This window comes from Cotesia glomerata, linkage group LG3, assembly GCF_020080835.1.
Source record: "Cotesia glomerata isolate CgM1 linkage group LG3, MPM_Cglom_v2.3, whole genome shotgun sequence".
Taxonomy (NCBI): domain Eukaryota; kingdom Metazoa; phylum Arthropoda; class Insecta; order Hymenoptera; family Braconidae; genus Cotesia; species Cotesia glomerata.
The window spans coordinates 1,135,634-1,157,528 of record NC_058160.1 but is presented as its reverse complement, the minus strand read 5'-3'; the positions used below and the strand labels follow the sequence as shown (position 1 = coordinate 1,157,528).

The 21,895-nt window shown below is 28.1% G+C and overlaps 1 protein-coding gene across 1 annotated transcript in view; it reads left to right on the top strand.

The window, feature by feature from the left end:
* Positions 1-3,111: 3,111 nt before the first annotated feature.
* The window catches only part of LOC123261187 (pair-rule protein odd-paired-like), a 38,653-nt gene continuing 19,869 nt past the window's right edge, over positions 3,112-21,895 (top strand). The window contains exon 1 of the mRNA XM_044722707.1: positions 3,112-4,346. Coding sequence (XP_044578642.1) covers positions 3,407-4,346 — 940 coding nt within the window. The 5' untranslated portion in view covers positions 3,112-3,406. The remainder of the gene's footprint in view (positions 4,347-21,895) is intronic.

Sequence of the window (21,895 nt, the reverse complement as noted above, 5' to 3'; positions counted from 1 at the left end):
CACTCATCGAAACCTATATATATATATATATATATATATATATATATATATATATATATATATATATATATATATATATATATGAAAATGTATGTGGGTACTCAAATGAAAGCACTTATGAGTGTAACATCGGTATGAGCTTATATCATTAAAAATATCAATAATTAAGAAATGACCTTGTATCTTGTGAACTATTGACATTTTTTAAGATATAAGCTCATCCCGATGTTACACTCATGAAAATACAATCTTATAGTACTATAACAGATGATAAAAATTAATATATTGATGGTAACTGTTTACTGATTACTGATTACTGATTACAATGAATTTCGATCAAAGTGTTAAGTAATCAAGTTTTTTGTCGATAAAGATGTTATATAATCGTCATTACATAACTGTGCAATTTACTAATTATTCATATTTAAATATATATTTTTCATCTCTTTTGTTTTATGATCTAGTTATTAAATGTTAAATTAATTACTTTGATGGACTTTGCTTTGAGACAACGTTATTTATTTTTACTTTATTATTATCATTTCCATTACTGTTAATAACTTTTATTATTACTATGTATTAATTTATATGTAAGGCCCTTAGGGAGCTAAGGCTTCAGGGTCTAAAATTTTGATAAATAAATAAATAAATAACTGTAATAATTTATATCGTATTTATAATAATAAAAAATAATATTAATTACTATTGAAGTATTTTAGAGTATTTACAATACTTTGATGATAGTATTTACCATAAACTTCTCTCCGTGTAGGCATTAAATATATTTAAACAGTTTTCCGCGGGTACAACATCTTGCACTATAATATACGCAGAAGATAACTTGAAATTTACTTCTGTGCATACAAACAGGTGTTCCCAGATCTGACCCAGGTAATCCCGAGATTAACGATTATCCTGTTAATATTGATGAAAAGTCAGTCGAGCAAACTGTAATTGTTAAAACTGAACCTTAAGATTCAGGCTCACTCGAGGTTTGACAGTTTTCAAATCCTTTGGGTATATATACCCCGGCAATTACAAATATAACCATAATCTCGGATAAGACAATTAAATCCGGCACTTGCTTCGTCATCACCAAAAAATTTGCTGTTTATACAGCACACCCCGACAATGTTAACAAGTCAAACTCTACCTTCGGATACACATACTATTTTATCAAAGCTAATCCTTTTTGGCCGTCCTAACATTCGGAGATCATCGTCAACGTTTACCCACAAGTTTGACTGATGCCCAAAAACTTATAAACTACTCGTCTTCAGACCTAAATTCTAAAAAGATTATATTATTATCCACTATTTTTATTATTTTTAGTAGAGTTTTACGTTTAGAGAAATTATTTTTAAGGATAATTCATTGTTTTACTTTCGCCAAGAATAATAAGTGAAGCCTTTAAGCAGTTCAACATAATCTTCAAATTATACAAAAATACTAAAGCAACAATTCTGAAACATTTCAAATTCCTTTGTCTAGAATTGAGAAGTATTTTTTTTTTTTTTTTTCAATGTTTCGGAACTTTTAACATCACTTAGAGAAAAATTTTTGGTACCTAGAAACAATAAATAAAATCTAAAGCACAATTCTGTGAATTTAAAATCCTTTTAAGAAAAATAACAAATTTTTCTCAAGGTGAAAGTTTATTTTTTTCTTTTACTTAATAAGAATTTTTATAATTTTAAATTTAAAAATTGACAATTTTATTTCAGGCCTGAATTTTTTTTGCATAAATTTAAAATTAAAAATTCATTTTTTTACTATAGGCCTGAATTTTTTTGCATAAATTTTAAGTTTAGAAATTTTTGGGAAAAAGGTTTTCAATTTTCATTTAAATAACCATTGCAAATTTATTGTCCAACGTATACAGTCATTTTAAAAGTAAAAATTTAAAATTGGAATGAAAATTTATTTTTTTACTACATTAGTTTCATTAAAATTATTATAAAATAAATCATATTTTCCAAAATATAAAAAATAATTAGCCTTAAGTACTTAAAAAAAAAATAAAAATTAATTACATTCACTAAAAACTGTTTATACTCGTTAAAAAAAAATTAAAATCATTATTTACAACACTTATATTATCGATGCAAGCTAAAGAATCTTTAAAAGCCGACTAAAATTTATCGAGCGTTCATAAATTTGAGTAAAATCTATTTGTACAAACATCCACACTCTATAATCAACATAGTAAAATTTACTGCCACTCACGTAATTACTTTAAAGCCTCATTAAACTACACAAAGGAAGAATTATACACACAAAAAACAAATTTCTTGCGCCAAGAAAATTTTAAGGAAAACGAAAAATATTTTGGAGCAAGAAAAAATTTTCTTGACTCAAGAAAATTTTCTTAGCCCAAGAAACTTTGACTTCATTCAAGAAATTTTCAACCTTCCTTAATATTTTTTTGAGCCAAGAAAATTTACACTCCAGTCAAGAATTTTTTTTTCAGTGTATCTTTTGAAATTAGCAGTAAAATTTCAATTTAAACCTCACACGCAAAACAATACAAAATAAATAAATACACTTATTTAAAAAATCTGTTTACTTATCAGTAAAAACCTCAAGTACAATCTAGACATAATTGTCGCCTTTCCGACGCCAGGCCGACAATAAGTACAAAACTCACTACTTAAAGTCCGCAAACACTATTAAAGAAGATTAAGTGTACTTAGCAATCAGCAAAGAACTGACCCTTTAATTTAAAAATTATTAAAAACACTTTACCAACACGATGCTTAATGCTCAAAAAAATCAAGACCCATTACTTCTAAATCATTAACCGATTAACGCATAAACTATCGAAATTAACGGTATCGCGTAATTAGCGTAAAAAACTAACGAGAAAGTCGCAAAAAAGTACCTTAAAAAACTCGGAAACCACACCAGGAGGCGGAGTAGTCATGCGCGATAAACAAAACCCCGCCCTAGAACGCGTTAACAGGTTCCTCGCGATTTATTGGACACTATCCGGCGAATCAGCGACTGGTACCAGCAGTTCCTCGCTGTGATTAGTCGGTCGGGGGCTTGGAGTGGGGACAGGTGGGGGTAAAGCGTCTGTTTGGCAGCTCAGTCCCCCTGCAGGGCAAGCTCCTCGAACTTCTCAGTCCCGCTGTGAACTCAGCAAGGAACGCTACGGATATTCTACCTGTTAAACCCAGTACCCAGTGTCGCCTTTAACTCCGGATTATAATCTCGACAATAAGTTTACTTGGTAATTTACCCGCTAGTGCTTTTTTTTATTGCAGTGTATTGGTGTTAATGTGCGAAATGACATGTTATGTGATTGTTGATAATAAACCGATTAAAATTAATTAAACAAACATCAAAGTGTAGCGTTAGTATTAATTAGTTTAGGTTAATTTAATTTAAAAAAATAGATTGCAAAATGATGAACACATTTTTGGAATCGGTGCCACCCCACCCGCACCCGCACCACTTGGCAAATTTAGGAATAAAATTATCCCCGGGTCCAAACGACGTTTTGGGAGACAACAATGTGGTGCAGCCTGCGCCTGGTGAAGCACCTTCGTCCCAACAGCACCATCATTTCCACCCACAAAGTTACCCAGGACACCACCCGGCCCACCCAGCCGGACACATGGCTCCACACATGGGCCACCACATAAGCCACCACCCAGGGTACACGACTCGCGATTTTATCCTGAGGCGCGAACACGAATTCAACGCGACGGCAAATCCAACTACTCCGGAGAGCGGATTGGGACTGTTCACGCCCCTGCACCATGATGGCTCTGGAACAGGCATGCAGCAGTTCTCTCATCATGGGCAGCACCATCCCCTGGCGGCCAGCCACTACCCGGGTCACTATGGTCAGGACGCCAGACTGCCCCATCACCATCATCAATATCTGGGGCCTCCTCATCCGGGCCTGACGCCCTCGATCCACCAGCAACACCCGGTGAGCCACCCGAGCCACCATCCTCACGGAGCTTTCTTGAGGTACATGAGGGGCGGCGGGTCCGGGTGTGGTGGCATGGCTCAGAGACAGGAGATGTCCTGCATGTGGGTCAACCAGGACGACAACCCTGCCACCGGGAGGAAGCTTTGCGGGAAACCCTTCAATACTTTGCAGGACATTGTCACGCATTTGACGGTGGAACACGTGGGTGGACCCGAATGCACCACGCACGCGTGCTTCTGGCAAGGCTGCTCCAGGAACGGCAGGGCGTTCAAGGCCAAGTACAAACTTGTCAATCATATTCGTGTTCATACTGGAGAAAAACCATTCGCTTGTCCCTTTACTGGGTGTGGAAAGGTTTTTGCGAGGTCCGAAAACCTTAAGATTCACAAACGCACGCATACTGGTGAGTTTATGTTTTTAATCATCCTTTTAATTGTGAAATTTGGGGAATATATGGTGTACTTTTTTCGTTGGGACAATATAAGACTAGTTGTAGTGATAAATTATTATGTTAGCGTAATTGGGATCGCAAATGATATGTTGTGATTACACATCATATATAGTAAAAAATTTTGCGTCATTGCGTAAAAAATTTAGTGTTGAAAATTTTTGTGTTAAATATTTAACACTTTTTTGGGTTGATTTGACATTTATTTTATGTTAAATTAACACAAAATTTTTTGATGCAATGACGTTAAATTTTTTACTGTGTACTTTATAGGACATGTTGGCGAGAGAAAAAAGTAATTTTGAAAAAAATGAATATTTTTGTGACAAGATATTAATTTGTTAGAAAAATAATAATTTTTTATGAAAATTGTTTTTTTCCAAATCTAAAAAATTTTTTTCCTATAAGAAAGTTACTGTGAAAAAAATTTGATTTCTTCAAATAAAAAATAAAACTGAAAAATTTCTTGTGATAAGAATGTCCAGTTTTTTTATTTGTGAAATTTTTTAGTTAATGAATAATTTACTCATTCAAAATATGAATATTTATCCAATTTAAAAAAATTGCGAATTACTGGTAGTATAATTTGGACATCGGGAAGATGTAAATATTAACCGTCAATTTTTGGTTTTTTACTAAATCAGTTTTAGAGAGTGTTTAGTGATAATAAAAAATTGAGCATCATTTTATATACTAATTGTGTAATTATGCATGACGACTACATATTTTATGTAGTTCATAGGGAAACTTTTAATGTATTGTACACAAAAAGTTTATATACAAACAAAACATTTTACGGAAATAAACAAATCAGTTTGTTGAAGCATTAAAATTCATTGGTTTAAAAGTATTTTTCTGCAGTAAGTTAGTGCAATTAATTGTTGTTGAACTAGCTTAATTATTTTTTTAAAATAATTAATAGTAAAAGCTACGAGTTAATTTTGTTATTGCAATTTGGCTAACTTTGTTAAAATAACTAATCAATTTATTGTTACAAGTTAGCTCGTTCACTGCTAAAAAATTTTTTCTGTTAAAAGAATAAAATTTCTGAAAACAAAATTGACCGTAGCAGTAAATTTTTTCATCTAGAATCTAACAGTTTGTTGAAAAACTTAAAACACACGTGCTATGACGAAAAAAGTAACTTTAAAAGTTGAAGCCAGATTTCCGCGTAAACCAATAAGATAAATATTTCTGTTCTTCTCGTTGATATATTTTACAGGGGTTTTTAATTTTGTTTACCTTGAATCACATTTATCGAGTGGAAAAGTACTATTGGAATGTTTCCATGTGTAGCGTTATTAATATATATGAGAAAAAGGTTTCCAGACACGCCTCCCCCGATACCTGGGTTCTAAATCTGGTCCGAAGGACTTGCACACACAATATACATAAATATAAATATAAATATACAAATATATCACTGAATGCTGGTTCATCAGAGATCGATTTATCCGTCCATGTGTAATCGATATTAACAATCTCGATTATCTCAAATTGGTTGTATTGTGTCCCAAAACGATGTATCTTACACTTATCACTACACATTAATATTGGATTATTATTATTATTATAATTATTATTATTATTATTATTATTATTATTATTATTATTATTATATATATTTTTTACAATTGTAAATTGACTATATTTACAATTATATTGGCTATATAGTCTATTGCACAATTTTTCTCTAATTATTTATAATTTTTGTTAGCCTGTATTCCCTCCAGGCATAAACAATTTTTCATTCTTATTTTAAATTTGTCATTAGAGATAAATTCAACTGAAAAAATAATTCGGACGGCCCAGACCAGGACTCGAACCTGGATCTTTTGGTATCGCGCCAACTGCTCTTCCCTTATTATTATTGTTATTCTTCCATTATTATTATTGTTGCTATAAAATGAAAAAATTACTCATTCATTAAACTTTCGAATGTTTAACCTTCAATTAAAAATTCTAGGGCAAATATTGAGGATTCGAAAAAATTACATCGTATATTTCTTATAGCAAATTTTATTTTCTACAAGAAAAATCCGTACAAATTTTTCTCGATCCTCCCATGAAAAAAAAATATATGTCAAGATAAATAAAAAATATTTCTTAAATATATTAAAAATATATAAATTATGCATAGTAAATATATTTTTAATAACCAACTTTTGGCCGATTTTCATATATCGACGTTCTAATTAGCAAATTGTCTAACTCCATTTTAGAGAATCTTCTATTTGCACGAAAAAAAAAAATTAGTTCAAAATTTATTATCACTTTAAAAAACCATTTAATATCAGTATTATCTAATAGAAATATAATATTTAGGTTTGAATCATACAAATAATTTATAATTCGATCTTGGCTACATCAAAATGTTAAGAAATCACTCTCTAAAAATAAGGAGTTAGACAAATTGCTAATTAGATCATCGATATATTTTATATATATTTTAGATATATTCAAAATATATTTTTAGCTATGTATTTTTTGTGTATTTTAAGATATACCTTGAATATATTTAAAATATTTTTAAAATAAATATGAAAATCGGCCAGAAGTTACTTATTGAAAATATATTTACTATACATATTTTTTATAGATTTTTAATATATTTCATTTATTTTTTTTATATTTTTTTTCATGGGGGTCTCTTTTTCTCCAGAATTTTAATTTAAAATTGAAATATTAAGTCATAGAATTTATCCGCAGTATTAAAAATTTTTAAGTGTTATTTGCGGCTAAAATATTGAAGATACAAAAAAATTACATAAGACATTTCTTGTAGAGAATTTTTTACAAAATAAATTCTTATAAATTTTGCCATATCTTCAATTCTTGAGCCATAATTTTAAAAATAAAGACTTAAAATTTAACTGTCTTACGTAACTATTAATTCTTTTAATTTATAATTATTATTATGATTTTTTTTTCTCCATTTAATAATTATCAGCGTATTAGTCTTGTCCCTAATTGACGTGACGACTATTGACTATTCTTAACCGACAAGTTGATTACAAAATTGAAAACTAAATCCCTAATTATCGGCATTAACTATCAATTAATTTGATATTGAAAGAAAAAAAAATTTTTTTTCGCCGATCGAAAGATCATACGGACAAGTAAGAGGCCAAACATTAAATCGGTCCCGGCGCGAAACATAAATAGGGTTTAATTTAATGCAATAGCGCGTGTTTATGATGACAAGAATTTTGTGGTCACAATTAAGAAATTACCGGATCATATATCGTGGCTCTTTATGTTTAACGTGAGGCCCGTTGGGCCTACTTCACTGAATATCAACATTATATTAACATAACTATATAATATGTGTGCACATATTCGTGTTCAAAGCGTATAGCAATCGTCCGAACTATATGTAGTATGAAAGCAGCTTTAGAGTCCGTCGGACCGAGTTGAATCCTCGCCGTTTTCTCTTATTCTGTCCATATAATAATATAATATCATCATTTTTTTCTCAACTTCGATCTAATCGGCCGCTAGATTCCTCCCTGGAATTTCTTAACTAAATTCCTCAGATTCTCATCACATAAAATAATTGTTACATAATTCGAGTTTCGTCAGCCGGTACCGGGAACCGTTTAGAAGTTTTAGATTTTAGGAATTTTAGATGCACGAATCCGATGGTTTGTTGTGAAATTGTAATGGTGATAATTTATAATGATGAAAAATTATCAATTTGTAGAATTTGGTCGATAAGTCAGCTAATATTGTAATTACTTTAATTTATCATAAACTAAGCGAAATTATAGAGATTATTTAAATTGATTTTTAAGAAATCTTTACAAACTTTTACTCAGAAGGAAAAATTTCTTGACTGGAAAACAAAATTCTTGGCTCAAGAAAATTTGTCGGGTGCCTGAAGAAAGACTGAAGTTAAAATTTTTCTTGAAATTCTATTCTTGGTGCAAGTCATTTTTTCTTAATTCAAATTATCATAAATACTTGATACAATTAATTTTTATATTTAATTTATATTTTTATATCTCACCTTGAGAAAATTTTTCTCGAGAATATTTGATACCCATTTTATATTATTTTAGCGTGCAATTATACATATTGCATGAAAAAAAATGATGAAATATTATTTGATCTTCCTATTTGACATGTTAATCAATAAAAATATCAATAAAAATTTACTTCTATCTTTATATTTAATTTTTTCGAGCAAAAGATAAATTTTCTCAAGACAAGAAAATTTACTTCTATTAAGAACTAAATTTTTTGGAGCTTCGAGGCTGAATTTTCTCAAAACAACAAGATTTTCTTGACAAATAAATTATTTCTCGAGATACGTAAACTCTAATTGATAATCAATTAAGATTGAATTTTTTTAGTAAATTATAATTAAAAAATAATATTGTGTCTTAAGGACGCAAGATACAATATTTAATTTTCTAGAAAAAAGTATTTTTACACAAAAAGAAAAATTTCTTGACTGGAGAACAAAATTCTTGGCTCGAGAAAATTTGTCGGGTGCCTGAAGGAAGACCGAAGTTGTGTAGGCCGAAGTAAAAATTTTTCGAAAAATTCTATTCTTGGTGGAAGTCATTTTTTTTAAATTCAAATTATCATAAATACTTGATACAATAAATTTTTATATTTGATCAAGATTTTTAGATACTTTAGGGAAGCAGCGCCACCTACTTCAGCTGAGAAAAAAATTTTCTCACCTTGAGAAAATTTTTCTCTTGAATATTTGATACCCATTTTATATTATTTTAGCGTGCAATTATACATATTGAATGAAAAAAACTATGAAATATTATTTGATCTTCCCATTTGACATTTTAATCAATAAAAATATCAATGAAAATTTCCTATTTTTATATTTAATTTTTTGGAGCAAGAGAGAAATTTTCTCAAGTCAAGAAAATTTACTTCTATCAAGAACTTAATTTTTTGGAGCTTCGAGGCTGAATTTTCTCCAAACAACAAGATTTTCTTGACTTAAATAAATTTTCTTGGATCAAGATACGTATTTCTTAAAGCAAGAGAATCAATTTTGTCGGAAAAAGTAAAATTTCTTGTCAAAAAAAATTTTTTTTTCGCTCAAGAGAATAATTAGGAAGAAAAATATTTTCTTGGCTCAAGTAAACCTTTTTTTCTGTGTATGATTTATCAATTTATTTATTTTATAGTAAGTTACAAAAATTTAATAGAATACATACCTAAGCATCTTTTAAAATTTATCTATTACAAACTTTTATAATATCGAAAAAAATATTAAATTTTAATGACCTCTTTAAATTTTGACCTCTGATGCTAAAGCGGTAGCAGGCTGGGCTTATGAAAATAACTTTGAAATAAATTATCAAAAGACCAAAGTAATGATTCTGGGTAGTAAACATAAATTAAAACTCCTAGAAGATTGTCTATTGCCGGAGATTATCGTTGATGGAAATATTATACCATATGTAAGCTCCACTAAACATCTAGGGATCCATATTTCGAGAACTCTTTCCTAGGACATGCATATTTCGCAGTTGTCACGTAAAGTGTATGGTGCACTAAATAGTTTAAAATACAGAAAGAATATCTTATCATTAACATCTCGTAAATTACTAGCATCCGCCACTATTCTTCCTATAATTGATTATTGTTCGGTAGTGTTGCTTGGCCTACACTGATAGAAGGATTTGTTTATAGTTAAAAATATTTGTTAATATTTAACAAATCATTTATTAGAAACCACTTTTTAGTCCTTAACAAATATTTCTTAGTATTTAAAAAGATTTATTAATATTTAATAAATGAATATCTGATTTATTAAATACAAACAAATCATTTTAAATACTAAGAAATATTTGTTTGATACTAAAAAATGGTCTCTAATAAATGATTTGTTAACTATTAACAAATATTTTTTTAATACAAATAAATCCTTCTATCAGTGTAACTACTAAACTTGATTGTAAACTTCAGCGTCTTGTAAATAGTATTATTCGATTTATTTTTAATTTAAAACGGGATGAACATATTACACCATATCGACGTCAACTAAATTGGTTAACTAAATTGGTTAAATCGCGCAGGTTGTATTATTTGGGCTGCTTATTCTACAAACTATTATCTACAGGTGAACCTAAATTTCTGAGAAGCCTATTTGTTGATGAAGACCCTGAAATTAGACGATCAGACAGATTAGCAGCAAAAAATAACGTCATGTTCAAAATTCCCAAATTTTCGAGTACCATTTATGAATATTCTTTTGTTGTTTCTGCTATCAGGTTCTGGCAAGATTTGCCACCTGAAATCCCAAACTCTCTTAGCTTAGAATCATTTAAATCGAAGCTATTTGATTTTCTTTTAAGTTTAGATTAGCTAGATTTCTATTTACAATTATTGTACTATACTAGTAAAGTAAAAATTGTGTATATTAAGATACTAAAAACTGTAATCATGCTTTTCTTTCTGAATGCACTTAAATATTACGTTTAGTTACGATATACTTCTAATTTAAATTATATTGTTTATAAATATTACATAATTTTATATGTAACCAATACTTCGAATCTCATTTTATTACTTATGTGAAACTAAATTATATGTATTTTACTTTTTGTTATTTGGCTCTATGCCTTGGCATTTAAATTTCAATAAATAAATAAATAAATTTTAATGAATTAATTTTTTGAAAAAAAAAAATGAATTTTATTAAAATTTATTTCAATATTCAGAAATAAAAAAACAAATTCTTAGCTTTTAAAAAAAATTTATTTCAACTGAAGAAAATATTTATTTTGAATAAAAAAAAATTAATAATAATAATTATTAAAATTTGAGACTCGAATTTTAATTCTTTAAATTAACAATTCTTTCAAATTTTTTTTTGAAAATTTATTTAGAGGCTCCAAAATTTTTTATTTTATTTCTTACTAAATTGTTAAAGAAAATTAAATTAAAAACCATTTTTTTGCAAACTAATTAAAAAAAAAAAAAAAAAATACTTTCCAAAATTTAAATAAAAAATTTTCTATAAAACGCTTTTGAGTTGTACAATTCGAAAAACAATAAACTATTGACTATAATAATTATTATTATTATTTAAAAAAGTTTTGTGTAAATAACAGCGATAATGTGTGACGATAGTTACAAGAACATATATATCACGCATGATTAAATTTCATTTTAATTTCTGCACGCGCTGTTCTAACGCCCACCCTAGATTGTAATCCAAAGAACGAGAGGTCACATATATGTATTGTACATGCACACACATCTATCCGTGCAAATTTTATGTACACATATGCAGAAGTGTATGAAGAACAAGAGGGTGAGAATTGAACCCGAGGGTTTAAACGCAGTACAAATAAACCCTTGGATCCTCGAAAAAGCGCCACCGTTTGTTTTTTAATATTTAGTTTTCGTTTGTTAATTCCATTATTCCTTTTTGGTGATTGCATTCGGACAAATTGGCATTTTTATAAATAAACACTACATTTTTTTCGGTTATTCGACTCCGTGGTCCCTTTTGTCTCACCGGTTAAATTGTTTCACCGGTTAAGTATTTTTATTTGTGTGTGCTATACACGGTATTCCGTTTACTTATGCTTTGCTTTACATTTATGATCAGCAAAAAGGATGACAAAGAAATTTTTATATGGAGCAATTTCAAACAAAGAGATTCTTTTTGTTGTTTTTATTAATAAATTTATTTACATAAATTTTTATGGAATTTTAATATCAATTGCTAATTTATTTAAATAAAATTTTTTTATTTAAATCTTGTTTTTGGAAAATTTAAAGAAAAAACTTCTTAAAATATCAAAAAAAAATTTTTTTTCCTATTTATCCCTTGAGTTTTATTTTTGAAAATTTTTAATTGAATATCTCAAAAAAAAAAGAAAAGTTTAAAAAAAAAAAATTTTTTTTTCAATGCACTTAAAATTAAGATCAATTAAAAGCAAAAAAAAAAACAGGGATTCATTAAAAAAGTAAAATTGTCTGAGGCATTGTCCCCGCATGTGAAAACTATTCATTACCATAACCCTGTCGTATATTTTTTATTTAGGTGTGTGGACAAGCCCCTGGCCTACTTAACGCTTATTCCAACACCCTACACAGCGTAGAGACACCGAATGCATCCCCTATCATCTCCCTATTCTTAGATGCTTTAATAATGTCCGCGTTCGTTCTTATATATCTATATGTTACGCGTCTATATAACCCTCAGATACTCGGGACCAATAGAAGACACTTTGAAGGGAGAATCCTATTGTTGGCCCGACCAATCACGCTTTCGCTGATGATCATCATGAATGTAAGGGATGCTGTATATTATACGTATGGCGACAACCACGCCGTTTTATATAACGCATATCAATTCTCTTCTAATGGCCGGCGTTTGTATATCCCATCTGCGGATTAGTTTTCTCTCGTTCCGTGATAAATCAATAATGCATTTTTAATTAAACAATTTCATTTATTATCTTGAAAAAAAAAATATTTTCTACAATTTTCAGTTTCAAATTTCAGCTGACAATTTTATGAAATCTTTAAATACAGAAATTTTTGCATGTCTTAAGCGCGAAGCGCGCAGGTATGCTCTACTCTCGCCTAAAAATCGTGATTTCGATTAAAACGTGATTTTCATAGTTTAAACGAAAAAAATAATGGATAAAAAGCATATTGAAATTAATAATAGTAACTACAGAACACGTTAAAAAAATTTTCTTATCGATTAAATAAGATTTCTCAGAAAAAACTCGTTTTTCTGATGAATTAAATGAATAAGAGCGTGCACTGATAGAAGGATTTCTTAGTATTTAAAAAGATTTCTTTGTATTTAAGAAATCATTTCTTAAACATCATTTCTTAGTATTTAAAAAATATTTCTTAAATACAAAGAAATATTTCTTAAATATTAAGAAATATAACTACTAAGAAATATTTCTTAAATACTAAGAAATATTTTTTAAATGCTAAGAAATGATGTTTAAGAAATGATTTCTTAAATACAAAGAAATCTTCTTAAATGCTAAGAAATCCTTCTATCAGTGTGGTATTCACGGGAGCTATGGGCTTGATAACACCACAACTTTGTCAAAAATCACTTTCACGATTTAATTTTTTCTTTGTTTTATTCCTGAGGAAGTTTATCAAAACCCTTTGTGAAAATTGCGTGTCAAAATAATTCCGTTTCGATACAGTTAATTTTTTTCGATTGTCAGTTCGGTGACTTTTTCTGCGATTTCGGCAGCCATATATATTATTTTTCATAAACAGAATTGAAATAACTACACGGGAAAAAATTTCTGGGAAAATTTACGATACAACTATTGTAAAGCTGGACTATACTTTTATTACTATTAATTGTCAAATATTTTAGAAGAAAAAATACTATTTATTCATGTAAAAATACGATATTACTATTGTAAAAAGTAAGAGATAAAAATTTCCAGTGCTGCCTCTGTATCTTTCCAATAGAACTATAGCAAATTTTACAATAGTTGAATTGAAATGTTTCTCAATTAGTGTGAGTGATAGCCGTGACAGCGCTAGACTCCGAGTTTATGTAAATGTTAAATGATATGGGTCTTAGTTTACCTCGGATAGCGTAGAGGGAGAGTCACTGGCTACCAACACAGGGTTCTGGGTTCGATTCCCAGGTAACACGAAAATGTCAGTTTCTTTTTTCGATTACTGTGCAGGTACCAATTAGTCCAACCTTCTATCTCTCTCCCTCCCTAATATTTCTTTTAAAAAAACCAACTGTGAATTTTTACAATAGTTGAATTGTAAAGTTCACAAACACATATTGTATAATTTGCTCTGTAGTATCCGACTTTTTAAGACTCTTGCTAGTCTTATTTGTTGGATAAAATTTACAATAGGAGATCGTAAAAATTACTAAATGAGAAGTACAGTCCACCGTTACTATTTTATTTAGTAAAAATTACAATAGTAAAATAGTAAAAACTCTTTCAATTTTCTTCCCGTGTATAAACAAGCAGAAACTATACATACATGATGGTATAATTACTAACTGTTTTATCATCTGTTAAAATTTTTCTTTAGTTCGAACTACAGAGGGGATAATACTACTCGCGGGAAAATTCAAATTAAAAACGAATAATTTTTGATATGATCTAAATAATTTATGTATGACATGAGCGCTTAAGGCATACTCATTTGGATTTTTTTGTTTTTCTGCTTGATAAAAAAATTGTCAATTTTAAAAACATTTATTTGGATTTAAAAATATCTTTCTTCAATTAAATATTTTTTTTTTTTTTTTTTTTTTTAAATGGACCAATTATAAAAAATTCTAATTTTACTCTACTTTCTACAGATCAATAATTACGCTTTAATTTATAGTTAAAAAAAAAAACAAATATTGTTTCGCGTGCGTAAGATTATTTTTTCAATGGTCATTAATTCAGCGATAATAATTATAAATTATGAATAAATTCATAATTTTAATTGAAATAAAAAAAAAGGCGTTTCATATTTATGTCGTTAATAATAATAATTTTGTACAAAAGTGTGTTTTTAAAGTAATTTATTAAGCTCACATTTTCTCCTCAGCCTTCATTCAGTAAATAAAATGTTTTTGTATTATTCCCTTTGCGATTACCAGGAACGATTTTTTGTGATTTTCGCGTGGACTCCCCAGTGAGGTTTGCAAGCTACCAACTTAAACACACGCGATATATAATGAATACGGCTAGAACCGACGCCATCTTGAATATATCTGCAAGCCTGCCACTTCTTTGTATCATTTAAGAGTCGAAGGATTATATATTTTTCCTTAATTTAACCAAGTTCTATCGTACCGACATCCTCTTTTCTTCTCTTCTTTCTTTCTTTATATTTATTAACTCGCCGGATAATATCTTTAATTGCCGTCTCATTGTCGGGATTAATGATCTGCAGACAATTAAAATTTACTGTAGAAATTTCGCTTTAAGAAGAAATGAAATGTAATTATGGCCAGAATTTTCGCCGTAATTTCAAAATAAAAATTGTAATAATGGTGGTAAATTTTTGATATTACGGCGAAAATATTATTTTTAAATAAAAATTGTTTAAAATTCAATTTTATAAAAAAAAAATGCCTTTTTTTATAAAATTTTTTTTACAAAATCCGCAATATCAAAATTAAGATTTTTATATCCCGCACAAACTTTAGTCATTAATTGTTATAAATTTAATTGAATAAAAAAAAATTTTAGACAAAAAAATCTTGTCAAAATTTTTCTAAAATATCCATTCACAATTATTGGTATTGAAATATGCCAAAACAAGCTTAATATGATCATATTTGCTCATATGTAATTTGTAATCAAATATAGTGTCAGTGATTTCCGATAGATGGCGCATGATTGCTAAATCTTCTCCTTATAAGAGAGTTAATTTTAAAATTTTAGGTTGGAAGATTAATTTAGATTTTGATAAAAAATTTTTCCTAAAAATAAAATAAACATTGAATCAAAAATAACATACTCTTTACAAATATATGTAATGTAAATTTTATTATAAGTAGAGTCCATAAGGACAGGAATTATAGTATAAATCAACAATGTTATATACAAAACTTGTAACTGTAAATATATTAATAAAGATAATAATAAACAATTTTAGGTTGTAAAAAAAAAAAAATTTTTTTTACATTCCAAAACAAAAAAAATTGTTTTTTTACTATCATATATGGCTTTATATGGCCATATATATATAAGCTGATAACTTATAACTGACCTAACATGGTTTAACATAAAAATTGGTCACTAAAAATTTTTTTATGGATTACTTTTAAAGAATTGAATTATTTTGAAAGAAACAGAAAAATTTTTGAACCAACAAATTAAAATTTGTTTTTATAATTTTCTTAGTTCAAAATTTTCTCTTGCAAAAAATTATTCATTTTTTTTTAAATCAAAAATTGTAAAAATTTGATTTTTAAAATAAAAAATAAAAATATTACTTTTGCCAAATTTTAATTTAATTTTCTACTAAATATTTACCTCAAAAAAATAAAAAATAAAAATACCAAAAATCGTTACAGCTAATATATAAAACCCATCTAAATATATATTTATATATACTTGATTTTAATTCGATATGTGGTTTATACCTTCAATTGAATTCTGTGAGATATTTTCATAAGGGTAATTCTCAAGTGGCATATAATGTAAACGTTGTCCTAAAAAAAGTATCGTGTAACAAAACCAAGACACACGATATTTTCTCTATGATCGTTATTGTTATTGTTCTGTAACTTTAAGCGGCAAAAAATTTTTATTATATTTATATCTGTATCAAAAGATAGCTACTGTTATAAACTGAATAAAAAAAAAATCTAAAGCATTATCATCACCACCTATTTTCGCTTCGCTACCTTGTAATTTCTGGCGATTCTAAAATAAACCGCTTCCGCGGCTAAAAATATATAATATAACACAAACAATGTTCAATCCAAATCTAGTTTACAATTATAATTGTCCGTATAAATTAACCGTTACTTAATATTTTTATAATTTCCTTTCAACGCCTACTAGATTATTTTTATTTACCACGGAGCATAAATTAAACACGTGGTGTGATTATTTTTCCAGCTGGAGAACTTTGAAGCCAATAAAATGTCAAATGTCAAACGTCAAATTCAACTCATCTGTCATTTTATTTTTTTTTTTTAGAAGCCAATAAAATGAAAAAAAAATCATTAATTAAAAAGTTTTCTTTTAATGTCTTCATCTCAATTTTTTCTCTATCAAACTTGGTAATTTAATTTGAGCATTTAGGAACGATAAAAATGGCAAACATATTATTATACTTTGGCAAACTGATTTAGACGAGAAGAAGATTTTATTTGTTGGTGAAACACCGGCGCCCGAGGCTCCTCCGATCACGGTTTGGCTACTTCTTCTCTCGTCTGCTCACTGCATTTCATACACTGCAAACTTGAGAATATATTATATATATATATATATATATATATATATATATATATATATATATATATATATATATATATATATATATATATATATAATATTATATTATATATATAGATATATGTATAGAAGAGATCTCTCAAGTACAAGAGAACCCACACAAAATATTAAACTTCTCGAGGGATGAGAAAGTAACGCCCATAGGCACTTACCGACGATAGTTCACTAAAGAGGGTCGTAATTAAAGCCCAATCATTCGTAGCAATTGAGTTGTCGTTTAATATCTTTTAATTGATGTTATTATCGTCATTTATTTTATAGTTAGTGTTAAATGACAATTTATTGGATAAAAATAATTTTCTTTTTTATTTATTTTTCAATTATTATTTCTTTTTTATTAATTAATAAATTTATCTTATTCCAGGAAATAATTTTTTAATAGTTGACTTGGCCTGATATGACTTTGGTGATATATTGCCGTATTAGGCTATAGTTAAAAAAAAAAATACATTTTAAATTTTTTATAGAAATTTGTACGTCAATTTTTATGTTATATTAAACAAAATTATTTAAATGGCTGATTAAAAACAAAAAAGACAGATAAGCTCTTAAAAAGAATGAAAAAAATTTTTTTTCCTTCATTACTTAAGATTTAAAACTTAACTCTCTTGTAGTGGGAGGATTTAGCGACCATGCGCCATCTGTTGAGAATTTACAAAACTAAATTTTTTAAAAAAATTGTATTCACTCATATATATCGACATAAGGCCATATGAAACCACATATGGTTATATATGATCAATTTTCACTTCAGGCCATATTAGAATAATTCATAAACTAGCAAGCTCACTATGTGACTGCCGTGACTTGTGAACTATAAATAAATAAAATCTTGCTTTACTAAATAATGACTTTTGTTAAATTGCACTGTACTTTCTTAACTATTGACGTTTTTAAAGATATAAGCTCATCCCGATGTTATACTCATCAAGACCTTTCATTTGAGTACCCACATGCATTTTGATATATTTATATATATTATATATAATATATAATATAAATATATGAAAAATTGATGTGGGTACTCAAACGAAAGGTCTCGATGAGTGTAGCATCGGGATGAGATTATATCTTTAAAAATGTCAATATTTCACAAGATACAAGGTCATTTCTTAATTATGTATCTAGAAATAGAGCATTTTCGAATGCAGTCTAAATACTTATCATCATAAATTGACTAGTGGTGAAAATAATATGAAACCATGAAAAGACACAACTCTAGGTCAAGACTTTTCCAACGATACCAAATTTAACCATAAAAACCCATTTTATCATAAAAATACTCTAACCACATAATTTTGCTTATTCTCTCGATAATATAGATTATTTACAAGCTTATTAAGTCATTTGAAGCCTCATTAAGTCAGATATGGTCATATCTGGCTTGATATGGCTAATTTTCAATATTAAGCCATATATGGCTGTATTATAAAATTTTGTTAATAAAAAAAGCTTTATATTAAAAAAAAAAAAATTATTTTCCATTACACCTCCCCATATAAATCTGTCATCATCACCCGTGCTTCCTCAAATGCCGAATTTTTTGATATTATTAAATTTATTTATTATAAGCTTGTTGGTTTTTATTTGTATTGATTGTAATTTGGAAAAAAATGAACGAGTATTCCCAGCTGTAAGATTTCTCAAGCTAAAAACTTATACGGCAAATGTCTCTGGACATCGGAGACAAAATAAACGGGTACGAAGGCTGCGAATCCAATAACTCAAAACCCTAAAAAAGGTAACTTTATTAAATTTAAAAATAGATAAACATGGATAGTAAACTGTGTCGACATGAAACATTACTAACGACCTATGTAAATGTTGTTTGATTCATAATCGTTTATCCTTATCATTTAATCCTGACTTTCGCCCCTGAGAGAAGTAGCCAAGAGCTCGGAGCATCAGAGCCCATCTCACGAATAAATGTATATGCAGCGAGAGTAAGATAGAGACAAGCGAAAAAAAAAATAAAATAAAGAGAGAGATGATATAAAGAAAAGTAGAAGGTCCAGCATTCCGATGGCTGGTCTCGACCCGCGACCCCCGACCCTCGCTCCCTAAATCATCCAGCGCTACACTAGCCCGCAATTTTGTTTTGTTTTATACCCATTTTTTTATACTCTTTATTTTTAGTTACTTTTCATTATTATTTATTTATTGCCCCCCTTTTATCGGGTACTTTGCTTTTTATTTTCTACCACGAATTTTACGGTTTAGCGTTATGTGTTCCTTCATATCATGGGAACTCATTGTTTGTATAGATAAATTTATGTTATTTATTTTTATTAATAAAATCAGGATTGAAGGTTAATTACAATCAGCCGATGGAGATGAAGTATATTTTGTTCAAAATTACAAGCAATTAATCCCTTTTAAAATTTTTAGTTGTCAGCTATTATTTTTTTATTTCATCCTATATCTGTGTATTTATTTATAGGAGTTGAATTGAGTTAATATTTCACCCCCCCCCCGGATTTAATTCAAAAATAGTGAATTAGCGAGTGTGCCTGATATATTACTAATTACAATGTCGCGTAGGTATATTTATGGTGGACATTAATCGTCCCATCTTATGTGGTAATATTTTCAGGGCTGACATAATTTTTAGTACCGAGACTGTGGGTTACTGTCTTAATAGTGCTTTTCTATGGTAATATAGTAATTTGTCTTACGTAAATTGGCATTAATAAATAGTAATAGTCCTCATGAATTATTTAAATAGAATTTAGTTTTAAAAAAATCAAAAAAATTTTTTTAGATCTAAATAATACCCGTGGAAATATCAGGCTTAATATCGCAATATTTATTACTATTATTAAAAAAATTTTTTTATCAATAAATATTTACATTAACTCATTTTAAAATTAGATAATTAAATAATTATCTCGATTACGTTAATTTATGTATTAATTTAACGGATAAGGCTCTTGAATCTCGTGTGTTAGCACACACACTTTGCTCGTTGCGCTAAACTCAGTCGACATTAAATACCACTTCTACTTAGTTACATAGTTAAATATACTATCAGTAGATGGCGTTATATTTTTTTTAATCTATATTATATAGAGAATAAGCAAAATATTATGGCCAGTGTATTTATATGATAAAATGAGTTCTTATGGTTAAATTTGGAATCGTTGGAAAAATCTTGATCTGGAGTTGTGCCTTTTTATAGTTTCATATAATTTTTACCAATAGTTAATTTATGATGATAAATATTTAGGCTGCATTCGAAAATACTCTATCTAGATACATAATTAAGAAAGGACTTTGTATCTTGTGAACGATTGACATTTTTAAAGATATAAGCTCATCCCGATGTAACACTCATCACGACCTTTTATTTGAGTACCCACATCAATTTTTCATATCTTTATATATATTATATATATGTATATATGAAAAATATATGAAAATACCATGTGGGTACTCAAATGAAAGGTTTTGATGAGTGTAACATCGGGATGAGCTTATATCTTTAAAAATATCATTAGTTGAAAAAATACAATTTCATTTCTTAACTATTGACATTTTTAGAGATATAAGCTCATAACGATGTTACACTTATCAAGACCTTTCATTTGAGTACACACATCAACTTTTCATATATTTTTATATATTATATATATATATATATATATATATGTATATATGAAAAATATATGAAAATACCATGTGGGTACTCAAATTAAAAGCTCTTGATGAGTGTAACATCGGGATGAGCTTATATCTTTAAAAATGTCAATAATTAAGAATTGACATGGCTATCTTGTCAATTAATGATATTTTTAAAGATATAAACTCATCCCGATGTTACACTCATCAAGACCTTTCATTTGAGTACCCACATCACTTTTTCATATATTTATATATATTATATATATGTATGTATGAAAAATATATGAAAATACCATGTGGGTATTCAAATGAAAGCTCTTGATGAGTGTAACATCGGAATGAGCTTATATCTTTAATATATATATTATATGTATATATTAATGTATAATATATGTATATATGAAAAATATATAAAAAAAGCATGCGGGTACTCAAATGAAAGCTCTTGATGGGTGTAACATCAGGATGAGCTTATTTTTTTAAAATCGTCAATATTTATGAAAATACAGTGCAATTTAACAAGAGTCATTATTTAATGAAGCAGAATTTAATTTATTATAGTTTGTCACGGCAGTCACATAGTGACTGCAAGGTTGCTAGTGATTTTTATTTGAGAAAAAAAAAAATTATTTTTTAATTTCTTGATTATTTTTCGTCAGAAATTTTTTTTTTTTCTAACATGATTATTTAAAATTTTAAGTTACATGAGCCTTAATTTTTATTCAGGCATAATTCTCTAAAAAATTCAATTTTTCCAATCCAAGTTACCAGCCTACTGCCTCAAGAGTCTAAAGATTCAAGGCCGTAGATTAAAATATGCAAAATATGAAAAAATTAAGATAAAAAATAAGAGAAAAAAAAAAGAGCGCACCAGCGAACGGGTTAGTTTGTTAATATAGTCAAGAATTC